Source organism: Procambarus clarkii, chromosome 89, assembly GCF_040958095.1.
Source record: "Procambarus clarkii isolate CNS0578487 chromosome 89, FALCON_Pclarkii_2.0, whole genome shotgun sequence".
NCBI lineage: Eukaryota > Metazoa > Arthropoda > Malacostraca > Decapoda > Cambaridae > Procambarus > Procambarus clarkii.
Genome location: NC_091238.1, coordinates 19,168,665 through 19,192,027, shown reverse-complemented (window position 1 = coordinate 19,192,027; position 23,363 = coordinate 19,168,665). Strand labels below are relative to the sequence as shown.

The window sequence follows — 23,363 nt, the reverse complement described above, 5'->3', positions numbered from 1 at the left end:
ACGCACGCGCGCACACACACACACACACCCTCACCACGCATGCGCACGCGCGCACACACTGCACAATAAGATTCTGGTGCTATGAGTTCATTGTTTATCATTATACACTTGGAGTGCTTGAAAAATAGTAACTAGTTAAGGTAACTTTGTAATGGAAATGAGGTAGAAAGAATTCTCTTGATTAGGCTTGAAATTGGACTTATGTCACTGATGATCCTTGACAGTTACATAGCTTGTTATAGTCAGAGTTGTTCTTTACTGGATCGGGAATTCCGGGTTCGAATCCCAGGTGGGACACGCATGATTGGGCGTGTTTCATGCCTGGTACTCAGCCTGTTGTGGGGTTGCATCCTGGGAAGGATCAGTAGTTTGATCTTAGGTGGGGGGGATGACCTTGATATGAGCCTGATATGTATCTATATACACTGGCTGCCTGTCCCCAGACAAAATGAATTATTATTAATCGCCTGAAACGCTTTAAGGTACTGTATATTGTATACTAGCTCTATCTAGAAATCCAACATTCTGTTTGTAACTCATTTTGTGTGTATGCACTTTTACCTGAATAAACATTATTATTATTACTCATCAGGGCTGAGTCTAGTTTAGATTCAGTGAATAGAAGGAAGAAATAACACTAAAAACACAATATTTTCAGAACTTTAATAAAAATACTATTATGATAAAATGGAATAGAAAAATCTCACAACACACACCTTGCAACACAAGAGTAGCATGGCAAGAGAGAAGCACCCTTTTGGAAACTCAGCATTTTCAAATGGTTAAATTAATCAATAATAGTGTCATCTGAAGTTATGATACTTCTTTGAGTCCTTAGAGATACAGTAATAATTGTAATTTATCAGACTAGGATTGTTAATGACCAGGACAGTATGAACAGGCATGAAATTTACCTATGGTTTATCTAAAAAAAAAAAAATTAAATTACACTCCTCTTAATAAATACATTTGCAATACTGTATTTTATCAACTTAAAATTTGTGAATTTTAAGATTGAATGGCTGGTTATTATTCATGTTAAGCTTAATTTATAGCATTATAATGCAAATCTCGGTTATGTTGTTCCTTCTCATGTGGGAGAATGCAAGATAACACAGCACTGTGATTACATTTTTTTCAATTTATCAAAATACAGTACTGTACAATATAGTAAAATAAAGTTGGAAATAATGATTAGATTTATTTTTGTTTCCAGTGCTTTGGATGAAATTTAAAGTAACACAAGAATAGAACAATGATGAAAACTTAAAATCATTTGACATACTAGCTTCCATGTTGATCACATCCAAAGGTGAAATCCTGTGAGATGTTTGAGCAAAATGGCCTTTGCTCATTAGCAAGTTTAATAATTCCTGGTGCTGGGTAGAGGAACATGTACTTAGGCTTATCAATGTCTCTAGGCCAACTACCAAGCTTCCCCAGGATGCAACCCATAACACTTGCCTATCAGGTATTGTACCTATTTAAATGTTAGGTGAACAGGTACATCAAGTGAAAGGAAACATGCCCAAGCAGTGCTGTCCTGTCCGAAGATTGAACCCGGGTTCCTCGATTCCAAGTCGAGGACAAAGTGACACCTGGATTCAACTGCCAGTTCCCAAATCACATCCAGCATCTTGAGATAAGCTTAATAATGCTACCTGCTGTATGTTTCTGCAACACAAGATCATGTACTGGCTATATTCTAAAGTCGAGACCAGAATAATTAAGGCCTCTAAAATCATTGGTTAATTTTAGGCCCCAGCCAGTAACTGGAAAACATTGTGCTATATATTCTTCGGAATTAGAGCAAATAGAATACCGACTTGTTTAATGAATTGTACAGTATTACAGTAGTAGACCTATTTTTAAATTGTCAAGTACTTTTCTAGGGCTTTTGTTTTACAGACATCATCATCTACGTATCCTGGAGAATGCTGTGAAAATCCACTGAAATATGTCTTGCTATTATATGTGAACCAGTGTTCTTACTGTGGGCCACGAGAACCAGTAAGTACAGTAAATGTAACTAATCTTTCTGCTACCATTGATGCTGCCTGTGCTTGTCACATCTAGTCCACCTTTTAAATTTTTACTAATTTGAGAGTTGCAAGTATATAATGTATAGCTACATTTTAGTATCTCTGCCTTAAGAACAACCTATAACCTTGCAAACACACAACATAATGGTCCCTATTGTTACAACTTGTTATAAAGTTTTTGTGGCATGCTAGAAAGTTGTTACAACGTTATAGTTTTGTCGTGTGTGGGGTGGGAACCAACCAGATATCTTATAATGGAATGTAATTGGAAACTGCCATAATACTAGCGCTATGGATGATATTTGTATTGCTCAGTTAGCAAAGTGCTGCCAAGTCTGGACAGACACTGAATGGATGACCACATGGCTATAATTTTGCCCTTAGCTAGGGGAAACTTCACAATCAAATTAAGAGCTTTCAGTTCCTGAAATGGTACTGTACCTCAATATGGTTTAATGCTTCTTTATGACACCCTCGATAATGTAAGGTTTTGCTATTTTGAAACCAAGAACAATTATTACTTTGGCTACAATCTTTTTTTTTTATACATGACAAAATGTACTGAATTAAATTACAACACTGTGTGTTAATATTCGTTACGGTCACTGAATTTCCAATGTTTGCATACCAATCTTATAGAATGCAAACAAAAACCTCATCTTTCTATCACTAAAATGTACTTACAACTTTTATCTACTAAGAGTACCTATAACATGGTGCTCATCATGTGCATTTTTTATGTACAAATAGGACAATTTTGCTTAAACTGATGCTGCTAATACCAGTTACAAGGCTTAGTTTACATTCAATGCTCTTTTTAAGATGATATACAATAGCATTGAAAGACTTTACAAAATACATAGAAAATATTAAGTAAAATTGGTTTATATTTTTATTATAACAACTCTTGAAAAAAATATCACAACGATTTCTTTTTTACGATTAGCATCAATATGAATTTTCCCTTTTAAATAAACATTAGTATAAAAGCCCAGGCGCACAGTGAATCCAAGCAGCCTTAATGTGAACCCACCTTATATGCTTTTGAAATCATCCAACCTACAAAATGCAAAAAAATAATAAAGCATTTCTCTCTAGGAATAATATTACAAAATAGTGTGTTCACACTTAGATACACTACTAAACTTTCACACAAAACAGACGAATGCATGCAATTATATTAGCCATTAAAATTTGACTGTGGGCCATTGATCACGATTTATAACCTCATACATGCCGATTACAAATCTGTAATAAATGATAGATAAAATTTTGTAGTTGACATTTAATAGTGAGACATGTCAAAGTATAAGATCAAGCATAGATTACAGCTTCATTGTTTTAATCATCCCAGTAAACTGGCAAATATATTCCTTTGTATTAACACTCTTGGGTTTAGGGTGTATTTGATAGTTCCCGAGACAGGATACAGTTCCCCAAAATATATTACTGTAAAGAATATTCATCAATATCAGCCTCAACTTCGTTACCGCATTAAGTCCTAGAGCCACATGTAACTTAACATAAGTAATACTACAAGAAAAAATCTCATTTCAACAACACACTTTCCCCATTAGATTCTTGCAACTTATTTTCAAATCATTTATTCTACTATACTGTACTGTATAGGCTTTTTATATTTAATAAAAAAATAACATTATTTTGAGTAACTCAGTAAATTGTTTTAATTCACTGTTATGCAAGCAGGTTTTACACAAAGCCGTGCTGACAAGTGAAGAGCACTAGTGTTCACACGAGTACCAAGCACAGTTGGACAAATCACACGACTTCGCTCATAATAATAGTCAATGATGCCACCTTGTTATATGTAAAATTGTAATAGAGATAAAAAGGCAGTGTTTATCAGCAGCATTATTGTCATATTGTCAATGAAAAATAGAGTAACAAGACCAAACGGGAAAGTATGACCACTACCTTGATGGTGAGGTGGACAGCTAGACATAGTTTAATGCACTAAGAATGAGCCACGCATTGCCAAAAGGAAACCTAAAGACTTCTACATTTTTGGTGATAGTGAAGAAAGTACTGCTAATGACACTACAGGTATAAACAGCACCACCTAGTGAAACAGTTTTCCTCCTTGAAGCTGCTCTATGCTTGATAAAGAATGTGACCATGAACGAAGACGCAGCTTAAACGCTCACTACAACATGCATGTTAAGAGAGCACATTAGGCAGGGAAAATATTTCGACATTTAATCATTTAATTCGTTGTCTGGGACTGGAAGCCTGTACAGTATTTAGGCTTCTCCATACACCTTCTTTAGGTCTTTATACACCGACTTCTAACCTTCCCCAGCATGCAATCAACAACAATATCCAACTTCCAGTTACATATTTACTGCCAAGTGAACAGCGTCATCAGGTGATGGAAAAGCTGCAAACTGTTTCTGCCCTGCCCAGGGACTGAACCCGGGTCTCTTGGCTGCGAGCCGAGAAAGTAGACCACTGCCAGGTTGAGTTTTACACATATGGCTGAACAGTGATCATTTTAAAACCATGCCATTGCATATGTGGATTTGTTTTACAAGCTTACATGTTTTATTGAAAGTCACCACACACATACAACTAATTTTGTGAAAATTTTGACATTTTATATATCTATATATCTAACTTGAAATATATGGACAGTAGTTTGTGTGATATACAATAATAGGACAGCAATGATTCAAATAAATGTCTAATAAAAGTTATACGTGTTTATTTTTTTAATATCCAACCTTACACACCTGACACAGCCAACTTAATAAAAACTCTCCTAGTAAGTACAGTAGCTAAAACTGTTTATTGCAAGATATATACAACTCATATTACTGTTGAAAACTGAAATATCCAATGAGCACAAGACAACAGATGAAGACTGGTTATTTTACCCATAACTATACACAAGTTGTGGGACACTGCAACAATCTTAGAATAAAAGATTAATGATGTTAAGTGAGGTAATGATCTACAACCGGTCTCGTTCTGTGCAATGATTCAAAAGTTCCTTGTCCTTTATTTTGCACTATAACCATACAATTATGTTGGTTAGGGTGTCTATACAGTTATAAGCTTTCCTGAACACAGGGGACAGGGATGGAACTTTTGCAAGCCACAGTGTTCAACTTGACTGGTAGCCTCCATTTCGTTTAGCAGGTCCAATATTCTCTGTACAGTTGGACTCTTGGCTGTTGTTTTCTTTGATGGATTTTCTTCAACATGGCATTGATTAGTGCTTCTAGATGCATTTGAGTCAGTCGTGGAAGACTTACTTTCTTTTTGGAGTGGCTGTACCTCCATGTTTACAGCTTTTGTTGTGTTTATTGATGTATGTTCGGTAGCCTCTTCTTCACTACTACCATTGATGAGTGGAACTCCACCATTCTCTGTTAAGAACAATTACAAATAAATTACACAGACAGGCACAAACACATGCATGAACACATATATTGTAATATGTACACGTTACTGAATATAACTAAAAGAGTAAGATTGATGAGTCTGACATGGATTTGCTCTGTTTCTTAGTTTTCTAACTTGGGAAGAAAGTTTAAATGAACTCTCCAAAGTTAATTTTACACTTATACTGGGACTGATATATTTTACTAAGTACTATACAACATAGCATTTGCAGATGCAGAGAGGATGTGAATCCTTAAGATCAAATACTATACAATAATATATAGTCCATGCAGGTATGCTGAGAGGAAAGGTTATCTTGTCTAGGGAACAGGTTCATTATTGGTCAGTTTAGGTAGTGGGAGGAGCATCACTTTCTGTTGTGCTGAACAAAAGGTCTAGACTCTACCAGCCCAAAAGGTAAGGGCAAGTACTAGCTTGGTTAGTACTCACTAACTAAGTCTTGGAACTATTAAGATGCACAAGCCAGGAAATGCACTTTGTTCAATTATCTGTCAGATATCTACACCCACACACAGGCTGGCTAAGCAACTCGACACACTATTGGACTTAATTTGTGTCAATTGTGTTTCATCTGCCATCTTAACCAACTAATGAAAATGCAAGCACGGAAAGTGTCCAGATGAAAAAGGATATCAAGGATAGAAATAGACAATGTACAGAGGAGATGGAGGAGAGGGGATCAATCTACTCTGATTCAATAATTTATGAATTATTGTAATTCAATCTAAGCCTGAGAAGCACACTGTAAATTAACAGCATGTACTGATTATTAATGTTATAAAGGAGCAGAAACTTTATCAAATACATATTTAACTTACCTGCACCATGCATGACTGTAGACTGACTCTTGATAACCCGAGTCATTTTGATCAGCTTCTCTTGGTCGGGTCCCTTTTCCTGTGCCAGAGATGCCATCAAGTCCTGCAACACCAGCAACAGTTAACTATTAAGCCGCATCTTAATTCAGGTAAAGAAACTTTCCTACACACTTTTCAAAATATTTAGCATTATTTCCTGATTTTGTTACATTTTAACGAAGGCTGATGATCACTTGAGAGTTATGATGATCACTCAAATGATGATCATTTCCGAGAATTATTTAAAAATTGAATCGGCTAACCAGACCAGCAAAAAAATAGATAAAACACTGGTTATTTTTTTGGCTGCTGCATCCCAAATTTGTTATTTTCACTAAGGGCTTATAGCTTTTTTAACTAATACAAGACCTGCTCTTTCCATCTAAACCATTCAAAATCATTACCTTGACTATACAGTAATAATTACACTTTTCAGCTATATTCCCCTCTTTCAAGGTAAATTAAAAAAAATGCTACATTGGATATTTATTTGAAGGCAAAATGCCAAGCAAAGCAGATCACAAGAACAATAAGAAGATGAAAACCAGAAAATATTTGTCTAACCTGTAAAGTTGCAAGCTTAGTCCTCATTTCCTCTCGCTCATGCATGAGGCTAGACAGCTCTAGTTCACGCTCTCGTGCCTGTTGTTTCATCACTCCTCGCTGGAACTGGTAAATTGTTATATAATCCCCTGGGAAAAGCAAAACAAAGGGTATCAGTACTGTATAGGACAAAAAAAGATATGATCTTGACTAATGTACAATACTGTACTAAGAAATGGATATCTAAGCAAACTTGTTTACGAGATTTATTTTGGAGAAGCCGAGCAAAAGGCGAGAATTTGCAAGTAGAAATGTGACTTATCGTGGTTGTGGTATAAACAAAATATACTGAATCGGTTAATTTTTTGAACATTCTTGATAAGAACGTAAGTCAAATGTTTGGCTATCTCGAATAAGGGTGGGACCCTATATAATACAGATTGTGAAGCATAGACAGTACTGACCTTCCCCAGGATGCAACCCACAATAATTGTCTACACTCCCAGGTACCTATTTTACTTCTAGGTGAAGAGAGCTATCAAGTGAAAGGAAACATGCTCAACCATTTCTGTCCTGGCCAGGGATTGAACCTGGGTCCCTCAATTGTGAGTCGAGGACACAGACCACTGGACTACAGCACCTCTTATTCTTGTTGTGTTGGTATGGAATGTTGACTTACCGTTACAGTGTATAATCCTGTCATTGGTAAACAGGCTCCTCTTCTGCACTTACCGGTAGTTGTATTTTTTGGTAATTTCTCTCCATTTATGTACAATAACCTAAGCATAAAGCAAATTGCTGTACACAATCACTAATGTTGTTTTTTGCCCGCATTTTCTACTGATCCATCACGTGGATCAGACTTGGGACTAGTTTTATTTTTTACATACATCAACAACATAGATCCATGTTAGTAGATTTGTGAGAAAGTAACAATCAGCAAAACCTGTAATAATGCAACCAACTGTAACCTCTATTACAGCACAGTGCTGTATATATACAGAAAATGAAAATGAAGGAAAATTCTTGTATAAATATAAATGAGTGAAACTACTGCACAAATAGTACCAGACAAATTCTAGAACAAGAGAGCTTTCCCAGTGAGTCCTGGCCACTGGCACTGACTCCATGTTGCCTGCTCTACACACACACATTTGCCAGCCTTAAACTTATGGACAAAATTGTCCTAAATGTTTGCCTGGTACGAGACTCAAATAATCCTTAACACTGCCATGACTGCATTTTTTATTTTATTTATATAGACAAGAGTTCTTACATTCTTATAAAGCCACTAGCACGCATAGCGTTTCAGGCAGATGGTAATTTGGGCATTTCATAATGGGAAAAATTAGTATGGATCACTAAGATCACTAAGTGCAAAGGTAACTTTTCTAATTTAAAACTAATAATACTTATAGCTAAATTATTAACTAACAATCCCACAACAAGAACAGAAAATCTACAGATCTGTTTGAATTACATTCCATACCTATAGTTTCTGTCTCAACCTGCAGTTGTTGTATTACGTGTTCCAGACGTTGTTTGTCATCACTCAGCTCCGCTACTTGCAACATACATCGACTAAATCTTTCTTCCAGGGCTTTATGAGCTTCCTGCAAGCTCTTGAAACTTTCTATTGATGAATCTTTGCTTGTTGCTGCTGAAATGCAAGGAAAATAAAATCGTTATTGAACAGTACTGTACAGTAAGGCAAACAACTACAGAAGCTGCATTTGCTTCCTCCAAATTAATTTAGTTACATCCATAAATATGAAGTTTGAAAAATAGCCGTTAATGCAGCGCTTTTCAAAATACAGTATAAAACAGTAGATTTCTCAAGATTATGATGGCTGAATCTAAATCCAAAAATAAGAACATAAGAATAAATACACCTGCAGAATGCTTACTGGCACAAACTCATTCATACATAGTACAGTACTGTACATGTTTAACCTACACTTGAAAGAATCAAGTTGTTTTATGTCTATTGTGTTACCTGTACCAGGTAGTTTGTTGCATACATCAACCACACCTATTTCTAAACCAGTACCCATGCCTTTCCTAAATCTAAACTTACGATTCGGCCTCAAAAAGGCCTCGATTTCTCCCCAAGCCAACTATCAGGAAAGACCTTAGGACACTTCCAAGACACCAGGCTCTTGTTGACCTTCATCCCCACACAATTATTTTTGTAAATAGTCTTGGGGAGTGGAGGCAGGATAGTATAGTACTATACTGAACTGTACTCAGGATTGACCACACATATAACAAAAGGCAAAAACAAAAATTCTTAACACCACCCCTAAGAGCGTGTTGTGATTGACATAAGTTATGCAAGTTATGCAATTTGTCTGAACTACTAAAGTATTATCTGGATGCAAACATGTATGTAGTCCTATATTGAAATGCACTCCAAATGCTTAACATAAATGGAGCATCACGTGGATCAGACTTGGGACTAGTTTCATTTTTTACATACATCAACAACATAGATAATAATGGGCCATAAAATACATAAAAAATTTGCCAATGACATTAAACTAGGAAGCAAAGTTACAAGACCAGAGGAGCAGTAGACATCATTGGGAGTTTTTTTGAGTTTTGATCTGCGAAAGTCATCCTCACTCTGTAAGACAGTGTGAGGATGAGACACATGGGATGAGACAAGGGGTGATGCATTACGAGACAAGGGATGGGGACAAGTACTTCTGTGGTGATTTTTGTTTAAGCTGATTGTGACTTAATGGTTTAATTAAATGGCTATTGCAATTTAATTCTCATTATTGGGACAGGAAGCCTGTACTGTACTCGGGCTTACTGAGTTCCTGCTAGGCCAACTACTGATTTTCCCCAGTATTGAATCTATAAGTTCCCTAACTCCTGGGTACATATTTACTGCTAGGTGAACAGAAGCTTGAGGTACTATAAGGAAACCTGCCCAACTGTTACTATCCTCCTCACAAATTGAGCAAAGAGCGTAGACCAACCTGTTGGTTGAGATGTTATTACAGATTCGGAGAGGTGTTCTCTGACTGTGGATTCTTGTGACAATTTTGCACATCTTGCCTTCTCTGCATCCAGCTGAGACTGCAAATTGTTACGCTCCATCTCAAGTTTGCTTACTGATGATGTCAGTGTAGCTATCTTTGCCATCAGCTTTTTACTTCCATCATCATCATCATCATCTGGAAAACAAAAAAAAATTACATCAGTGGTCCATTCTTTTAAATGTTATGACTACAATATCTTGTAATATAAAACTCCTTCCCTGTTATTTCTCCCATTCTTTCCAGACTTTCCCTTCCTTCTTATTTTCCTCTGCTCTCCATCTTCACTTACCCTCCTTGCTTCCTCCACCCCCTTTCAAGTAACTTCAATTACTTAATAATTCCAAAATTATATAAAACCACTTAAGATCATTTAAAAAATTAGCCATGGTTCTTCACTGACCAAGTTCAATATGAAGCTTACTATTATATGCGTATATATATGCATTAGTTCCAAGTTAATGTGAAGGTGTATTCTCAAATTATTTTTAATGAAAACCAACCAAAATTTTTGTTAAATTGTTTCTGAAAATTGTCACTAGGGTGTTACACTGTACAATTTCAAAAGGCCCTTTTCTTGTATGAACATACAGAAAATGTTGTAAGGTTTAAGTCAATGCAATGAGGCATTTTCAGAATAAAATGTTGCAAAGCATGAAAACCAACATGAAAAATTAAATACTGCTTACAATAATGCTGTAAAAGCAATAACAACCATATTAATCATCTTTATTTGAGAAAAAAAAGCAATCCGAGATAGTACCCTAGGTTGCTACCTGTGGCAAGAGCCGAGTAGTATTGAAGGACAGTATGTACACGTAGTTTAACATAGTGCTCTGTCAGTCTCTGTGCATCAGTGGAAAACGTCCAATCATGTATTGAAAGATCTACAAAGCAATCTCTCGTAAGAATCTGAAAGCTCTTGAAAGCTTTACCATACAATCACACACATTGTTTTAAACTAACGAAACAAAGCTGTCGGAGAAATATAAGAAAATTCACTTTTGTAAACAATGGTAGACAGTTGGAACAAGATAGGTGAATAGGTGGAGGAGGTGAAAACCATCAGTAATTTCAAAGCGTTATATGACAAAGAGTGCTGGGAAGACGGGACACCATAAGCTGGACACCATAACTCTCATCCTGTAACTACACTAAGGTAATTACACTGAAGAGTGCTACACCTCAAAATGTTAACTGATAATCCCTCTGGGTGCTGGCCACTGTACCCCCAGGGTACTTTTTTTTTTTTTGCTGGGAAATTCCTGCACAGGCCCTAGCCTCTGGCTGGCCCACTAAGTGTCACTAATTCCTGTTTTACTTAGGTGGAGTATGAGCATTTATGACTCATATGGTAGCTTCAGTAAGATTTTGCCCTATGTGTTTAACAACTACTTCTGTTCTGTTGAATCTAAGTTGAAATCTTAATGGGTCTGTAACTGTGCACTGTGTTAGGTAATGTTCCAGTGATCTGTCGGGCATTTCTCCACAGTGCTATTATTCCCACATGACTTGGCACCCAGTTGATAAGTACATTACCCGATGGCCTTGACGTTTGAGCGTTTGCATTAATGATATGATATTTGTGATCAGATGGATGTTGTCACGTATGTGTTCTTGTTGCAAGGTTTCAACGGCAATTCTCGAATCTGTATGTATGAGAACATGACGGCGTTCCTAAAGTGCTGACCACTACACTCCAAAGATAAAATATAAGAAACATAAATAATAAACAAATCATTACATAAACATTATAATTAAACTAACAGCTTACTTGGCAAACTTGTGTCTTGTGTAGTGTTTACATTCACTGACTGCAGACTTTCATCTTTCCCTCTTGCTTGACAACTATATTCTTCTATAAGGCTGTGAAGTTTAGAGTTCTGCTTTGAATATTCTTCCATTTCAACCTAAAATAAAAATATAAAACATGTGTTGAGATTTAAGACAGCAGAGGATTTGTGCGGTAAACCAGGAAGTGGTGGAAGATTATCGAATCATAGTTTGTCTTTAAAAATTGTTTAAAGATAAATTTTGAAGATTTAGTTCAATAATTGATTACTGGTAATAATTTATCAGGCACCCTAACAATGTTTTTCTTGTAATTTAACATAAGAGCTACCTAACAATTGGGTTAGGTGGCATACACATCTCGACCCGACTCAACCCATCGCAATTGCCCAATGGTAAGAAAAGTCATTTTTCTAGAGCGTGTGTTGTAATAATCATCCATCATTGTACTACTGACCAAGGCAGATAACATGACTCCTACTATGACTGCACTATAGAATAGATACATATTAAGTGTTACCCCCAATCAATCTAAATGTTAACTAAATAATGAATTACTAAGTGATAACCAAAAAAACAGGTCGTTGAATGTAAATAAGCGCCACTTTCTGGATGAGCCCCGGAGACTCCCTGGAGCTATCAGGCTAATATGCAATTCATTATACCAGGGCATTAAGTCAAAAGACTTCAGCCTTCTGGGGACCATGAGCCAGAACTGGCCTCCTAAGAGAGGTACAGAGAGCAATGGCCCTGGAATATCCCCCGTGATTGGGGTTTTTCCTTTTCTGCCATCAACCGGTGTTAGGCACCCAGAAAGGTAGGTATACATAACATACCCCACATGGTAGGAAAATTGCTACCAAAAACTGAACAGAGGCAGAACTCCCTCAATTCCCAAGGAAACAAGCAAACATCACACCATGCCACTGTGCAGCCCCCCATTGAGGGAGGGGGGGTCCTGGACCCACTGCGTCGGCTACCTAACCTCAGTCCGAAGGCTAAGCATAAAAAACCAGCGGTGAATGTAATGAAACGCCATTTTCTGGGTGGGACCCAGAGGCTCCCTGGCAACTCCGGGGAGCTGAAGGGGCTCCCTCAGAAAACAAAGCAAAAACCGCCAACCAGAGGAAGAGAGGGTCCCAGGGAGCCACCGGGGCTTAGCCAGAAAATGGCGTGTTATTACATCCAATACCAGTTTTCTGTGGGAAGCCCCTCCTGCTCCCTGGAGCTACATAACCAAAGATAAGGAAAAGAGGGACTTAACGGATATTGACCAAACAACGGGCAGCCAGGACCCTGTTCAACCTCCAAAATTAGCGGGCCCGAATATCAACCCAGGATATGTTGTCAAAGATGGCAGCATAAGCAGGAAACTTCCGAATGTCATGGGCACGATGAAAGACCGCAGGCTGGCTAGACTTAATAACCCTGCAGACAACCTGGGAGACACGAACCCTGGAATAGGGAACGAGGAAAACCGGATCAACCCAAAGCGCATTCCAGCAACAGAAGCAGAGGCGCACAGGTAACAGCGAAGGTTCATTTACCAACACCAACCCCCAGAGGCCAATGCCAGCAGAAAGAGAGCCTTGAAAAACAATCTTAATCCGAAGGGGGCCAAGCATTGAAGTTTATAGATCAATGCCTCCTTTTTCAATTCACATCATAGGTTTTTGAGCATACAGAACTATAAATACTGTATTTTGCATTTCACTTGGAATGGAAATGTATCTTTGTAAGTGGCTGGTAACAGGAGACCTTGCTCTAATGGATATACAGTATAGTACATTGCGATTGTTATATTAACTAAAATAAACAAAATTTCTTTCTGAAGAAGGATTACAGCTTACCTGAGATAATCTTAGCTTCTCTTCTAGTTCATTCACACGCTCTTCATATCTTGAAATTTCCTTGGTCATTTCTTGGGTATGTTGTGTCATCTGGCTTGCATTATTCTGGCTTCGTGACAACATCAACTGTCTACCAAGAGATTCTCCATTCTCTTTAAGGGTTACAATCTCACGATCTTTGTCTACTAAATGCTGCCTGGTAAATATTACAGGAATAATATCAATATCTAATAAAGAAAATAATACTATCTAAATTAAATACATTTCTAAATTTGATTATACAGTATTAAATCAATGTCCAAATTTGTTTGAAAGTTAGCATTTTAATTTAAAGTTAATTTAAAAATGGCTAACAATATACAGTACTTCATAGCACAATAATTTCATCAGAATACACTGAAAAGTAAATTTTGCTTCATTCAATTTAATAATTCCCATTGTTAGGGACGGGAAGCTTATACTCAGGCTTATCAAGGCCCCCCCCCTCTCTCCCTAGATGCAACCCACAACAATTGCCCAACTCCCAGGTACCCATTTTACTGTTAGGTGAACATAAGCATCAGGTGAAAGGAAATGTGCCCAATATTTTTATCCTGCCTAGGGATGGAACCTCGGTTATTTAGTTCCAGTTCTAAAATGCTTGCTTCCTAGTAGCAGATTACTGGTGTTATCATCCATGGAAACATATGTGTAGGATAAGTACATGTAGCACCCTCTTCTCTGATGCTACTCTACTTAGGTCATACAAACAAATCACTCTTGCATTCTTATTTGGACTACTGTACTGTACTTTATTCAAGTAATGAGACCTCACCTTTAAATGGACTTAAAACATTCTGGAAAAAATTCAGTGCAGAGAAACAAAAATCCTCCCATAACTAAATCAACTTTCATACCAGGAAAATTTCAGGGCCTCACAACACTACCAACCAGATAGGACAAGGCTGTAGAGCTTTAAAATGCTGTCTAAGTTCGCTTATCCAAACTATATGGGAGGGAATGCCAGACAAGCCAGGCATTCAGGCAAGTAGAACTCTTACAGGGGAATTCCAAAAATAACCATATTCAAAATTTTTTTGTACCACAACCACCATAATTCTTATTTCCACACACTATAAATAAAATCTATACAGTAATTTAAAAGAGAATCTTCAGCTTGCAGAGTCTTCTTGTAGTTTTGTCTTCCTGTGTGATACTGTAGATCTACGTAAAAAAATTTAATTTACGTAACCTAATCTTTGGTTATCCGACTTTTTGTTCGGATATGGCGAAGTTTGGCAGAAAATTATCTGGACCCAATTTTATTTGGCTGGATAACTCATATATTTGGTTCAGCAGGCTTCTGATAACTGAGCTCATACAGTATTTAACAAATTATAAAATTTTAATCCAGATATTAACCTGCACTGACTGTTCCAGGTCATGTTCAGGAAACCTGTAAGATTTTACCTTAGGGAACAATAGTGTGCTTTAGATTCAGAAAAAGAACTAACAAATAATATTCAATATAAAAAGGCAAATATAGCCTCTGTTTCTTGAGGGGTATGGAAAAAGATAAGTCAGCATTTTTAATGCAAATCTGTTTGCCAAAGTTCAATCCCTGTAACTGGCAGAAGGAAAGCAAATTCTAGAACTCTAGAACTGTGTGTCTTCCCTTGAGTACAGTATTAGTAATTATTATGATATTAGAGGTAAGACTTACCAAATGCCGCTCACAAAAGTATTTGTGTGTACGTCTGATACCATACTACTTGTGTAAAGGAAGAAATGTAGATGTTTATCTCAGAATGTTTGGTAATATGTTTATTGTTTGTGATGTGTGTATATATATGTATTAACACGATGTACTGAACGGGGTGAGAATAGCTTGAGCTACCTCATCCCTTTGTGTGTATTTTACATCAATAAACTTATTTCAAATGCCAGGTGAACACTTAACCCTGGTTTTTCATTGTGGTAAAGCAGATACATACTGGCAGAAGTGTAACAAAGAAGGTAGTTCTTATTACCACTATTTTATCCTGTAATGCAGTTGGCTCACAACAGAATGGTCCCATATGAGATGTTCCAACTAATTTTTTCATCCGATGCCTCTGTTCACCTAGCAGCAAATAGGTACTTGAGAGTTAATTATTGTGTTGCATTCTATGGAAAGTCAGTTGTTGACCTAAAGTCTAACGGGGTTTCTGTTCCTAACAATGGGAACCAATGTGATACCATTCAAATTATAGTCAATGTAGACACTGCTAGTTGGTTACTTTGCACAAAGTTAAAAAAACTTACTTCATGTTAGTCAAATCTTCATTCAGCGTTGCGATCTCTTGGTTGAGAGCTTTTCTTATATGCAATTCTTTTTCTAACTTCTCTGTCAGTTCTAATTTCTTGTTGCTCTGAAAATATAATGCATTATACATTACAGTATATCAAATCTTTAGACTCGGACACAACATATACTCTGTGTAATTACCTAAGTGTAGTTACAGGACGAGAGCTACGCTCTTGGTGTCTGGTCTTCCCAGCACTCGATCATCTAATGCTTTGAAACTACTGACAGTTTTGGCCTCCACCACCTTCTTATTTAACTTATTTCAACCATATACCACTGTTTACAAAAGAAAACGTTCTAATATTTTTTGGCACTAGTCAATCCATGTCAAATTTTTGTAAGAGGTGATCACATCATCTCTTATTTCTTCTAGCTTCTAGTTTTGGCATAAATAATGCCTTTAACCCTCGCTTCATAGCTCTTGTTTTTCAGTTCTGGAACTCATTTAGTTGCATGTCTTTGAACCTTTTATAGTTTATTAATGTGCTCCTTGAGGTCTTCTTGACATTTTTTATTTGTATACAGCTAGTACTGTCTCAGGCCTAGTTGAGTTAATATGTTCCATACGTACACACTATGTACACAACTGGTGACTTAATATAACAAGCAATCACATTATCCACTGTGTAACTATTTTATCCTGTCAAAATTACTGTCCATTGTAGGAATAAAATTACCAATATGTATTATTGTTATTAGCTCTTTTAGATTACAATGTTCTAGAGAGAAGGGTAGTGTTGAGTGTAGGCTACATGTAAAACACTTTTCAGAACAGTAAACTCGGTTACTACCGTGTCTGCCCTTTCAGCACCTCCCCACCTTCCCCTCATGCTTGGCTGCAATTTTTCTCGGCCTTGAATTCTATTGGAATTGGTGGTTAGTTAGGTAGGAGGGCTTTAGCGTGCCGTCAGTGTTGCCATCTGGTGGGAGTCAAAGGTATTCATCAAGTGAAGTGGTAGGTAGTCAGCCAAGGCAAAGCTTAGTGGTATCTGTGTTGAAAACTTCTAACAGGAAAGCTGACAACCACACCCCAGGGTGCTGACCACTACACCCCCAGGGTGGTCAGTACCCTGGAGAATATGCTTTACCACTACACCCCCAGGGTATAGAGTTAAACAATATTCCTGTCTATATTCTGGCCTATGAAGTTTGAAGTGGAAAAACTATGAAGTTTTTCCACTTCAGTCTCCAGTATAACCCAAGTGGGATGGTTTGAAAAGTTACCTACTGTGCCAACACAGATTATGGACCTGCCCCGCCTCCCTCACAGAACTTGAGAACTTACTGTAGCCAGAGACTGGACAAACATTATTATCTAGAAAAATATAATGTCTACATAAGAAATCCTCTCTGACCTCTGTCACTTACCATTATGATAAAGCCACTCTGTAGTTCCTCCAGCTGTTCTTTAAGTTGCTTATTTTGAGTGAGAGCACGAGCAGCTGCAACTTTGTCACTCTGCATGGCTGCAAGAAGCCGAGATGTGTCCACCTCTTCCGTTTTGTTACGTTCCATCTTCATTTCGAGTTCCTCCACAGTGTGAGACAGCTGGTCCACCAGTTTTGAAAGTTGGTTGTTATCATTTATCTGTATGATAACAGATATAGAAAATTGATAAGATAATAATTTCTTATTTTAATGTAAATACACAAGCCCTGACTAGAAGGACAGGGACTAAAAAAAGGGTCCATTTTAATTTTAAAGCCATTCCAAATGGTCTGACATTCCTTGGTCTCTTTTTAATTCTGAAAAACTAGAAGCAGTGTGTTATTACTGTGTTAAATTTTGTATTTGTAAATAACATAACTTGTGTAATTCTAATTTGAAATAGGAATAAATTCTGCACCGAATAGTTATTTTAAATTAGTGAGTTGTATACTATCTTTGCAGAAAAAATGTCATCTAGCACTCTACCTATGATGATGATGATGATCTGCTGATGGGGCTCATGTGGTGAAAATGAACAGAGGATAGTCCTATATTATGAAAACTAATAGTTCTATACTGTTCTTTAAATCAAGTGTACACAGTGCGTACTGTACTGCACTCCAATAATATTTTATCGAAGCAGTTGAAATCAAATTTAAAACATTTCATTTGCCATGATTATGCACACAGCCTACGAAAACTAAGAATTTTCTTGTCAAATTTAAGGGGCCATAAGGCATTTAATTTTTGTTTTTTATTCTTTTAGTTTCAGGTTGATGTTTGAACCTTAAAACTGTAGGATAACACATGGGTAGACATCTAGAGAGGTGATTTATGGGTAATAATCATTGTATCTGGATAAAGACAAAAAATCTGGGTATTACTTTGACATCTTGAGAAAATAATGTACCAAAATATTTTGTACACTACAGTGTCTCAATAATAAATGTACAGTACAACCATTTATGAATAAAGATTTTTATTTGATTTGAAGGTTCCCAACGGTGAGGGCAGATGATACCTGTAACTAAACCAATAAAGTATAATGTAACAATTTATTCTAACAAATCTGAATAAATATTAAGAATGTGAGAAATGAGATTAATGAAGTTATGGAAATGGTGGATGATAAAGATACAATTCTCCTCTCAAAATGTAATTCAACGAAACAAATTCTCAAGAGATTCAAATAAACGCGTACTATGTATTTATCCGAGGACCACCATCTCTAGTGACCTCGACAGGGACCAGAAGCCAGTAGCTTGTCAAATGTCCCTCCTCATCATTCCTGAGGAGTGTTCCAGCGGAATTATAAACTGAAGTATTATCATTCAGGTACACAGCTCGGGAATAAAGAGGAAAACATTAACAAGCAACAACAGTAAGAAGAAACAAGTGTTAAAATGCTTATTTGAGAGAAATTAGAATGGTGCGTGCATGGTGTCTTTCATATGAATGCTGAGCATCTCTGTGGTAATTGTCCTGCAGGACAAGATTTATAATTCCTGTTCTTGGGGACAGGAAGCCTGTACATAGGCTTATCAAGGTTCCTCCCCCCCCATGCCAATCACTGACCTTCCATAGGATGCAACCCATAATAATTATCTAACTCCCAGGTCCTTATTTTATTGCTAGGTGAATGGAGGCCTCAGGTGAAAGGAAATGTGGCCAACTGTTTATGTCTTGCCTGGGGACTGAACCCAGGTCCCTGGGATGTGAGCCAGGGACCACTGTGGTACAGAACCCATACTATACATATAATAAGTGAGCTAATCTGTGAATACTAAATACCAGCAGTTCACTACCACTTGCAACTGTCAAGATATATACCAGAGCAGCATTTTGTTCTTTTAACTGGAGCTTCTCTTCTTGTAATGTGGTAACAGACTGGTCCAAACGCTCGCTCTCGGCTGCCATTTCAGCGTGATTAAAGGATGGTGAAGGACTTGGTTGTGACACGGCCTCAAGCTCAGCTTTTGTCTCTTCAAGAGCCACTGCTAATGCTTCTTTTTCCATCATCAATTGCTTCATCTAAATATAAATATAAATATTAATAATGTAGTCTATCAGCATACAGTATGAAGTTAACAATATATCAGGCTAAGGAAAATATAATTTATAAAGGCACCATAATTGCAGGTATGTAACACTATCTTACAAGGATATTTGGTGGATTTTGTTTATTAATATTTTAGTTTAGCACAGGATGTTGATTTAATCATTTGTTCCAAGTGATTTTCAAGTGGTTTTATAAGGAAAACCTAAAATTTTGCTCATGTAAATACAATATAAATTTAATTGGTGATGGACAAGAACATGCATCCTACCTGCCGGCAAATACATAAGATATATAAACAGTTACTGTGACTTCACAAGTTGAACTGGTTACAGTGACATACTTGTTCTTGCAAACTCTGAGTCTGCGTTGCCAGTTGTGTGGTGTACTGCTGGTACTGCAACGCTATCTTAGAGTTCTCAGCATGTGCCTGAGAGAGAGCAGCTTGAGTTGCTTGAAGTTGTCTCTGGCTCTCTAAGTGAGATGCCTGTACCTTCTCAAGCTGTGACTGTATTTCTTCACTTGTACCATCTCTCAGCTATTAACAAAAAGACATTTTAAAACATATCCATACTGGAGTACCACTGCACCTCACCCACGTTGCCCCCACTCTTCACAACTTGCCCTAACCTCATCACACCCAGTAACATTCCCTCCTCACTGTTTGCTCTCTCCCTAATATTCACCAATTAAAACAACCCACTCTTTCCCAGTCCTCCTACGAGCTCACCATAGCCCGTGCTACTTGGAACTTTGTTCCAGGTAGCGAATCTTTAACAACAACAACAACCCAGTCTTCCCTCAAACACCTCAGGAGTCTAGCACAGGGTATACACGAACTAAAATAATGTCAGTGCCATAACCAAGATTGACTGTCACAAGAGCTGCCTTCAGAAATTTTGTGTGCAACACTGTACATGTTGAGGCAATTTCACGAGTTCTATTCGACTGTATGAAAGCGAATATATGGCAAAAAAGATCTTCAACTTTAAGTAGTGCAATCTCTTATAATATATTTACCTACTGGAAATATTAGCTTTTAAATGTGGCCTCATTTCTATAACCAGTACCACTTGCTCAACAGAAGTTTTCATATAAATGAGATGGTGGCCCATGGGGGAATTTAGGTAAATATTAATTCCTGTGGTTGGGGAAAGGGAAGTCTGCACTTAGGCTTACTGAAGCCCCCCTACCCCCCACCTTGACCAATGAATGATGTTTCACAAGATGCAGCCCACAACAATTGTTCAAATTGTCCCAGATACTTATTTTATTGCTAGGTGAACTGAACAGAGGAATTGGGCAAATGAAAACTTGCCCAACCATTTTTGTCCAGACATTTAACGCAGGTCCCTTGATTGTGAGATGAGAACGTAAACCACTGTGCTACAGGATCCACCAATATAACGTACCTGACCCATTTATGCAAGAAATTTACCTATTCTTAAGAACAAATACATGCTAATAATTTGAAATACTAAAACAATCAGATGCCCAACATTCTATGCCTTACCTGCTGTACATGCAGCTGTGCCATGGCCAGCTGACTCTTGGTATCTGTCAGCTGGGAACACAGTTTGTCATAATCACTAGTCTTCACACTTAGACGCTCAGTCAACTCTGCAACAGATGCTTTCAGGTCTTCACTGACTTTGCTGCAGAGATGATTGTCCAATGTAAGGTGGCAAAACAAGTGTCCAATGAAATCTGGCAAAAATGTAGCAGCGCCTCACTGCTTTATAAGACCAGATAAACAGTGTTCTTCTTGGACTATTATATTCAGTATAGTGTAACCTTGTAATTATATTTGATTTTACATTATATATAATGAATAAATTGATGCAATTCTACTCACTTGGTTTTGAAATTTGCCATCTTGGAAGCATCAAGCTCTTTTGAAAGACTGTCTTGTAATGATTTTGCAGCAGTACATTTTGAAGTCAGATCTTTAAGACTAGCTTCAAGTTCCCCTACACGCTGGCGTGATGCACTCAAACGCCCATCAAGCTCTATTACTTCTCCTATGGGTAAACATGAACATTGAAGGTTTACCTTCTGATAACATAAACCTTGAATATATTCAAAATTCTATGGTAGATATGAGGACGTCACAGTATATGAAATATAAAAACCAGAACTTTACCGAGGTGATAATTCACTTTTGAGAACTTTCTGAAATCTAACATTTCAGTTGTGACTTGATAAAGGTCATGGGTGATTTATTCCCTGTATTTTAGACTGTTCCTTTGAGAGAAATGTCATCCAAAATAGTTTCTCTTCCCACTGTGATCGTTACAGTGATAATTTCAGCAGTCACTGCTCTACATAACCATTTCTACTAACCTGACTTTTGTTTGAGAGCATGATTGGCATGAGTAAGATTGGACTGCAGCTCTGACTTCTCAGATACCAAAATGCCAATAGTCTGAATATGCACCTGGAGCTGTTCTCTCAAGCTCTCCACTTCTCTTGCTCCTCCACCTGCAGCAGAGTTTATGACTGCCTGGGCAGCACTCAGCTCTGCTTCCAACCTCTCCAGCTGGGCTTTCTGTATGGTAGAAGAATGCCTATTATTAAATACTTTAACAAGGAACTTTTACAAATGATTGTTAAAATGTAAAATACACAAGATGAATTTACAGTACAAGAAAATTATATAAAATTACACCTTTCCATGTTTGCTTATACTGTACATTATATACCGTACTTTTGTTCTGGTAGGTTATTACAGTACAGAAGCAGCTGATGCACACTACAAAACACCTAGGTACCATAACAGTAGGGAATCCCTGGATTGTTTACAGCTTAGGTCAAGCATATATATGAATTTAAGGTGGATATAAATAGGAGCCGCCTCAAAATGGGCCAACAGGCTTTCTGCAGTTACCTTTATTTTTGTTCTAATTGAAAACTGCATCTGGCCCCCCTCAATCACAGGAAAGAGCATGCCGTCAATAATAATAATAATTTGATGACCGAATTTTAGCCCAAGGCCAGGTGTATGGGCTTATCAACATTCAGTATTGTATTTCAAGTATGCATATATATGAGATATTGTGCTGAATATAACACAATGTGCTATTTTACAAATGTAGTTACTGTATTTTAATTTCCAAGTCGAACTAAATTGCCAATCAGAAAAATTCCTGTATATGTATTGAGAATTTCTCTGGATTATTGCAGATTCAAACTCAGGCCTCAAAATATGATTCTGTTGTCCTACCAACCTATGCTATTGATTTCCAAAGAGCACGCCCAGCCACAGAAGCCAAAGCACGCAAGCTAATGCCGAAGATCCGGAACCAGACATACCACATGATGCATCCCGGCCCGACCAACCAAGTATCTATGACCCAAGGACCCCTCTGGAAAGCAGCCATCTCATTATTAGCCAGAGAAGAAGGAGAAGGCTGCAACCAAACAAACCAACAACCAGGACTTAAGGAACAGAAACCCCTGCACCGGAGGAGAGCATTTAGCGCACCTATCCGACTCCCAGAGGCCAATGCCAACAGAAATAGAGCCTTGGAAAAACAATCTTGAACCGAAGGTGCCCCACAAACTGAGGAGAAGAGGATAGGAGAGCACCCTGTCCAAGGACCAGGACAGCTTAGGTGGCGCATGAGCTGGCCGGAGGTGAAACACAGCATGAGAAGGCTTACGGAACGAGGCAGAAGTGACATCCACCCTAAACGCAAGCTGCAGCATCTCTCCCAGTGCCGTACGATAGGAGGCAACAGTATTAAGCATTAAATGACGGTCCTGAAAAAGCCAAGACAGAAAAGACAAGACAACCCAATCAGAAAGAGAAGACAACCTACAAAGAGAGAGAAAATGGTGGAAAGAACGCTAGGAAACTTTATACTGCTGCCGAGACGAAGCTCTCAGGTGGGACACCATCAACGAAGCCACCTGATCACCATACAAATGGTGATAAACCTGCACAACTGCTCGAGCAACCGCCGAGTGACCCTGGGAACCCCCCAGAAACAGCTGA

General features: G+C 37.7%; 1 protein-coding gene across 6 annotated transcripts in view; it reads right to left on the bottom strand.

Moving 5' to 3' along the window:
• Window positions 1-648: 648 nt before the first annotated feature.
• LOC123773367 (golgin subfamily A member 2) overlaps window positions 649-23,363 on the bottom strand; it is a 31,247-nt gene continuing 8,532 nt past the window's right edge. For 5 of the 6 annotated variants that reach the window (XM_069318158.1, XM_045767062.2, XM_045767067.2 and 2 more), the window contains exons 5-18: window positions 21,710-21,914; window positions 21,222-21,387; window positions 20,880-21,021; window positions 19,710-19,904; window positions 19,141-19,341; window positions 17,251-17,469; window positions 15,840-15,946; window positions 13,557-13,752; window positions 11,690-11,825; window positions 9,856-10,053; window positions 8,358-8,528; window positions 6,890-7,017; window positions 6,287-6,389; window positions 649-5,431 (exon numbers count right to left, since the gene is read on the bottom strand). In XM_069318158.1, the coding sequence (XP_069174259.1) occupies window positions 5,103-5,431; window positions 6,287-6,389; window positions 6,890-7,017; window positions 8,358-8,528; window positions 9,856-10,053; window positions 11,690-11,825; window positions 13,557-13,752; window positions 15,840-15,946; window positions 17,251-17,469; window positions 19,141-19,341; window positions 19,710-19,904; window positions 20,880-21,021; window positions 21,222-21,387; window positions 21,710-21,914 (2,496 nt within the window). In that variant the 3' untranslated portion in view covers window positions 649-5,102. The remainder of the gene's footprint in view (window positions 5,432-6,286; window positions 6,390-6,889; window positions 7,018-8,357; window positions 8,529-9,855; window positions 10,054-11,689; window positions 11,826-13,556; window positions 13,753-15,839; window positions 15,947-17,250; window positions 17,470-19,140; window positions 19,342-19,709; window positions 19,905-20,879; window positions 21,022-21,221; window positions 21,388-21,709; window positions 21,915-23,363) is intronic. The other variant, XM_045767064.2, reaches the window with a different exon arrangement.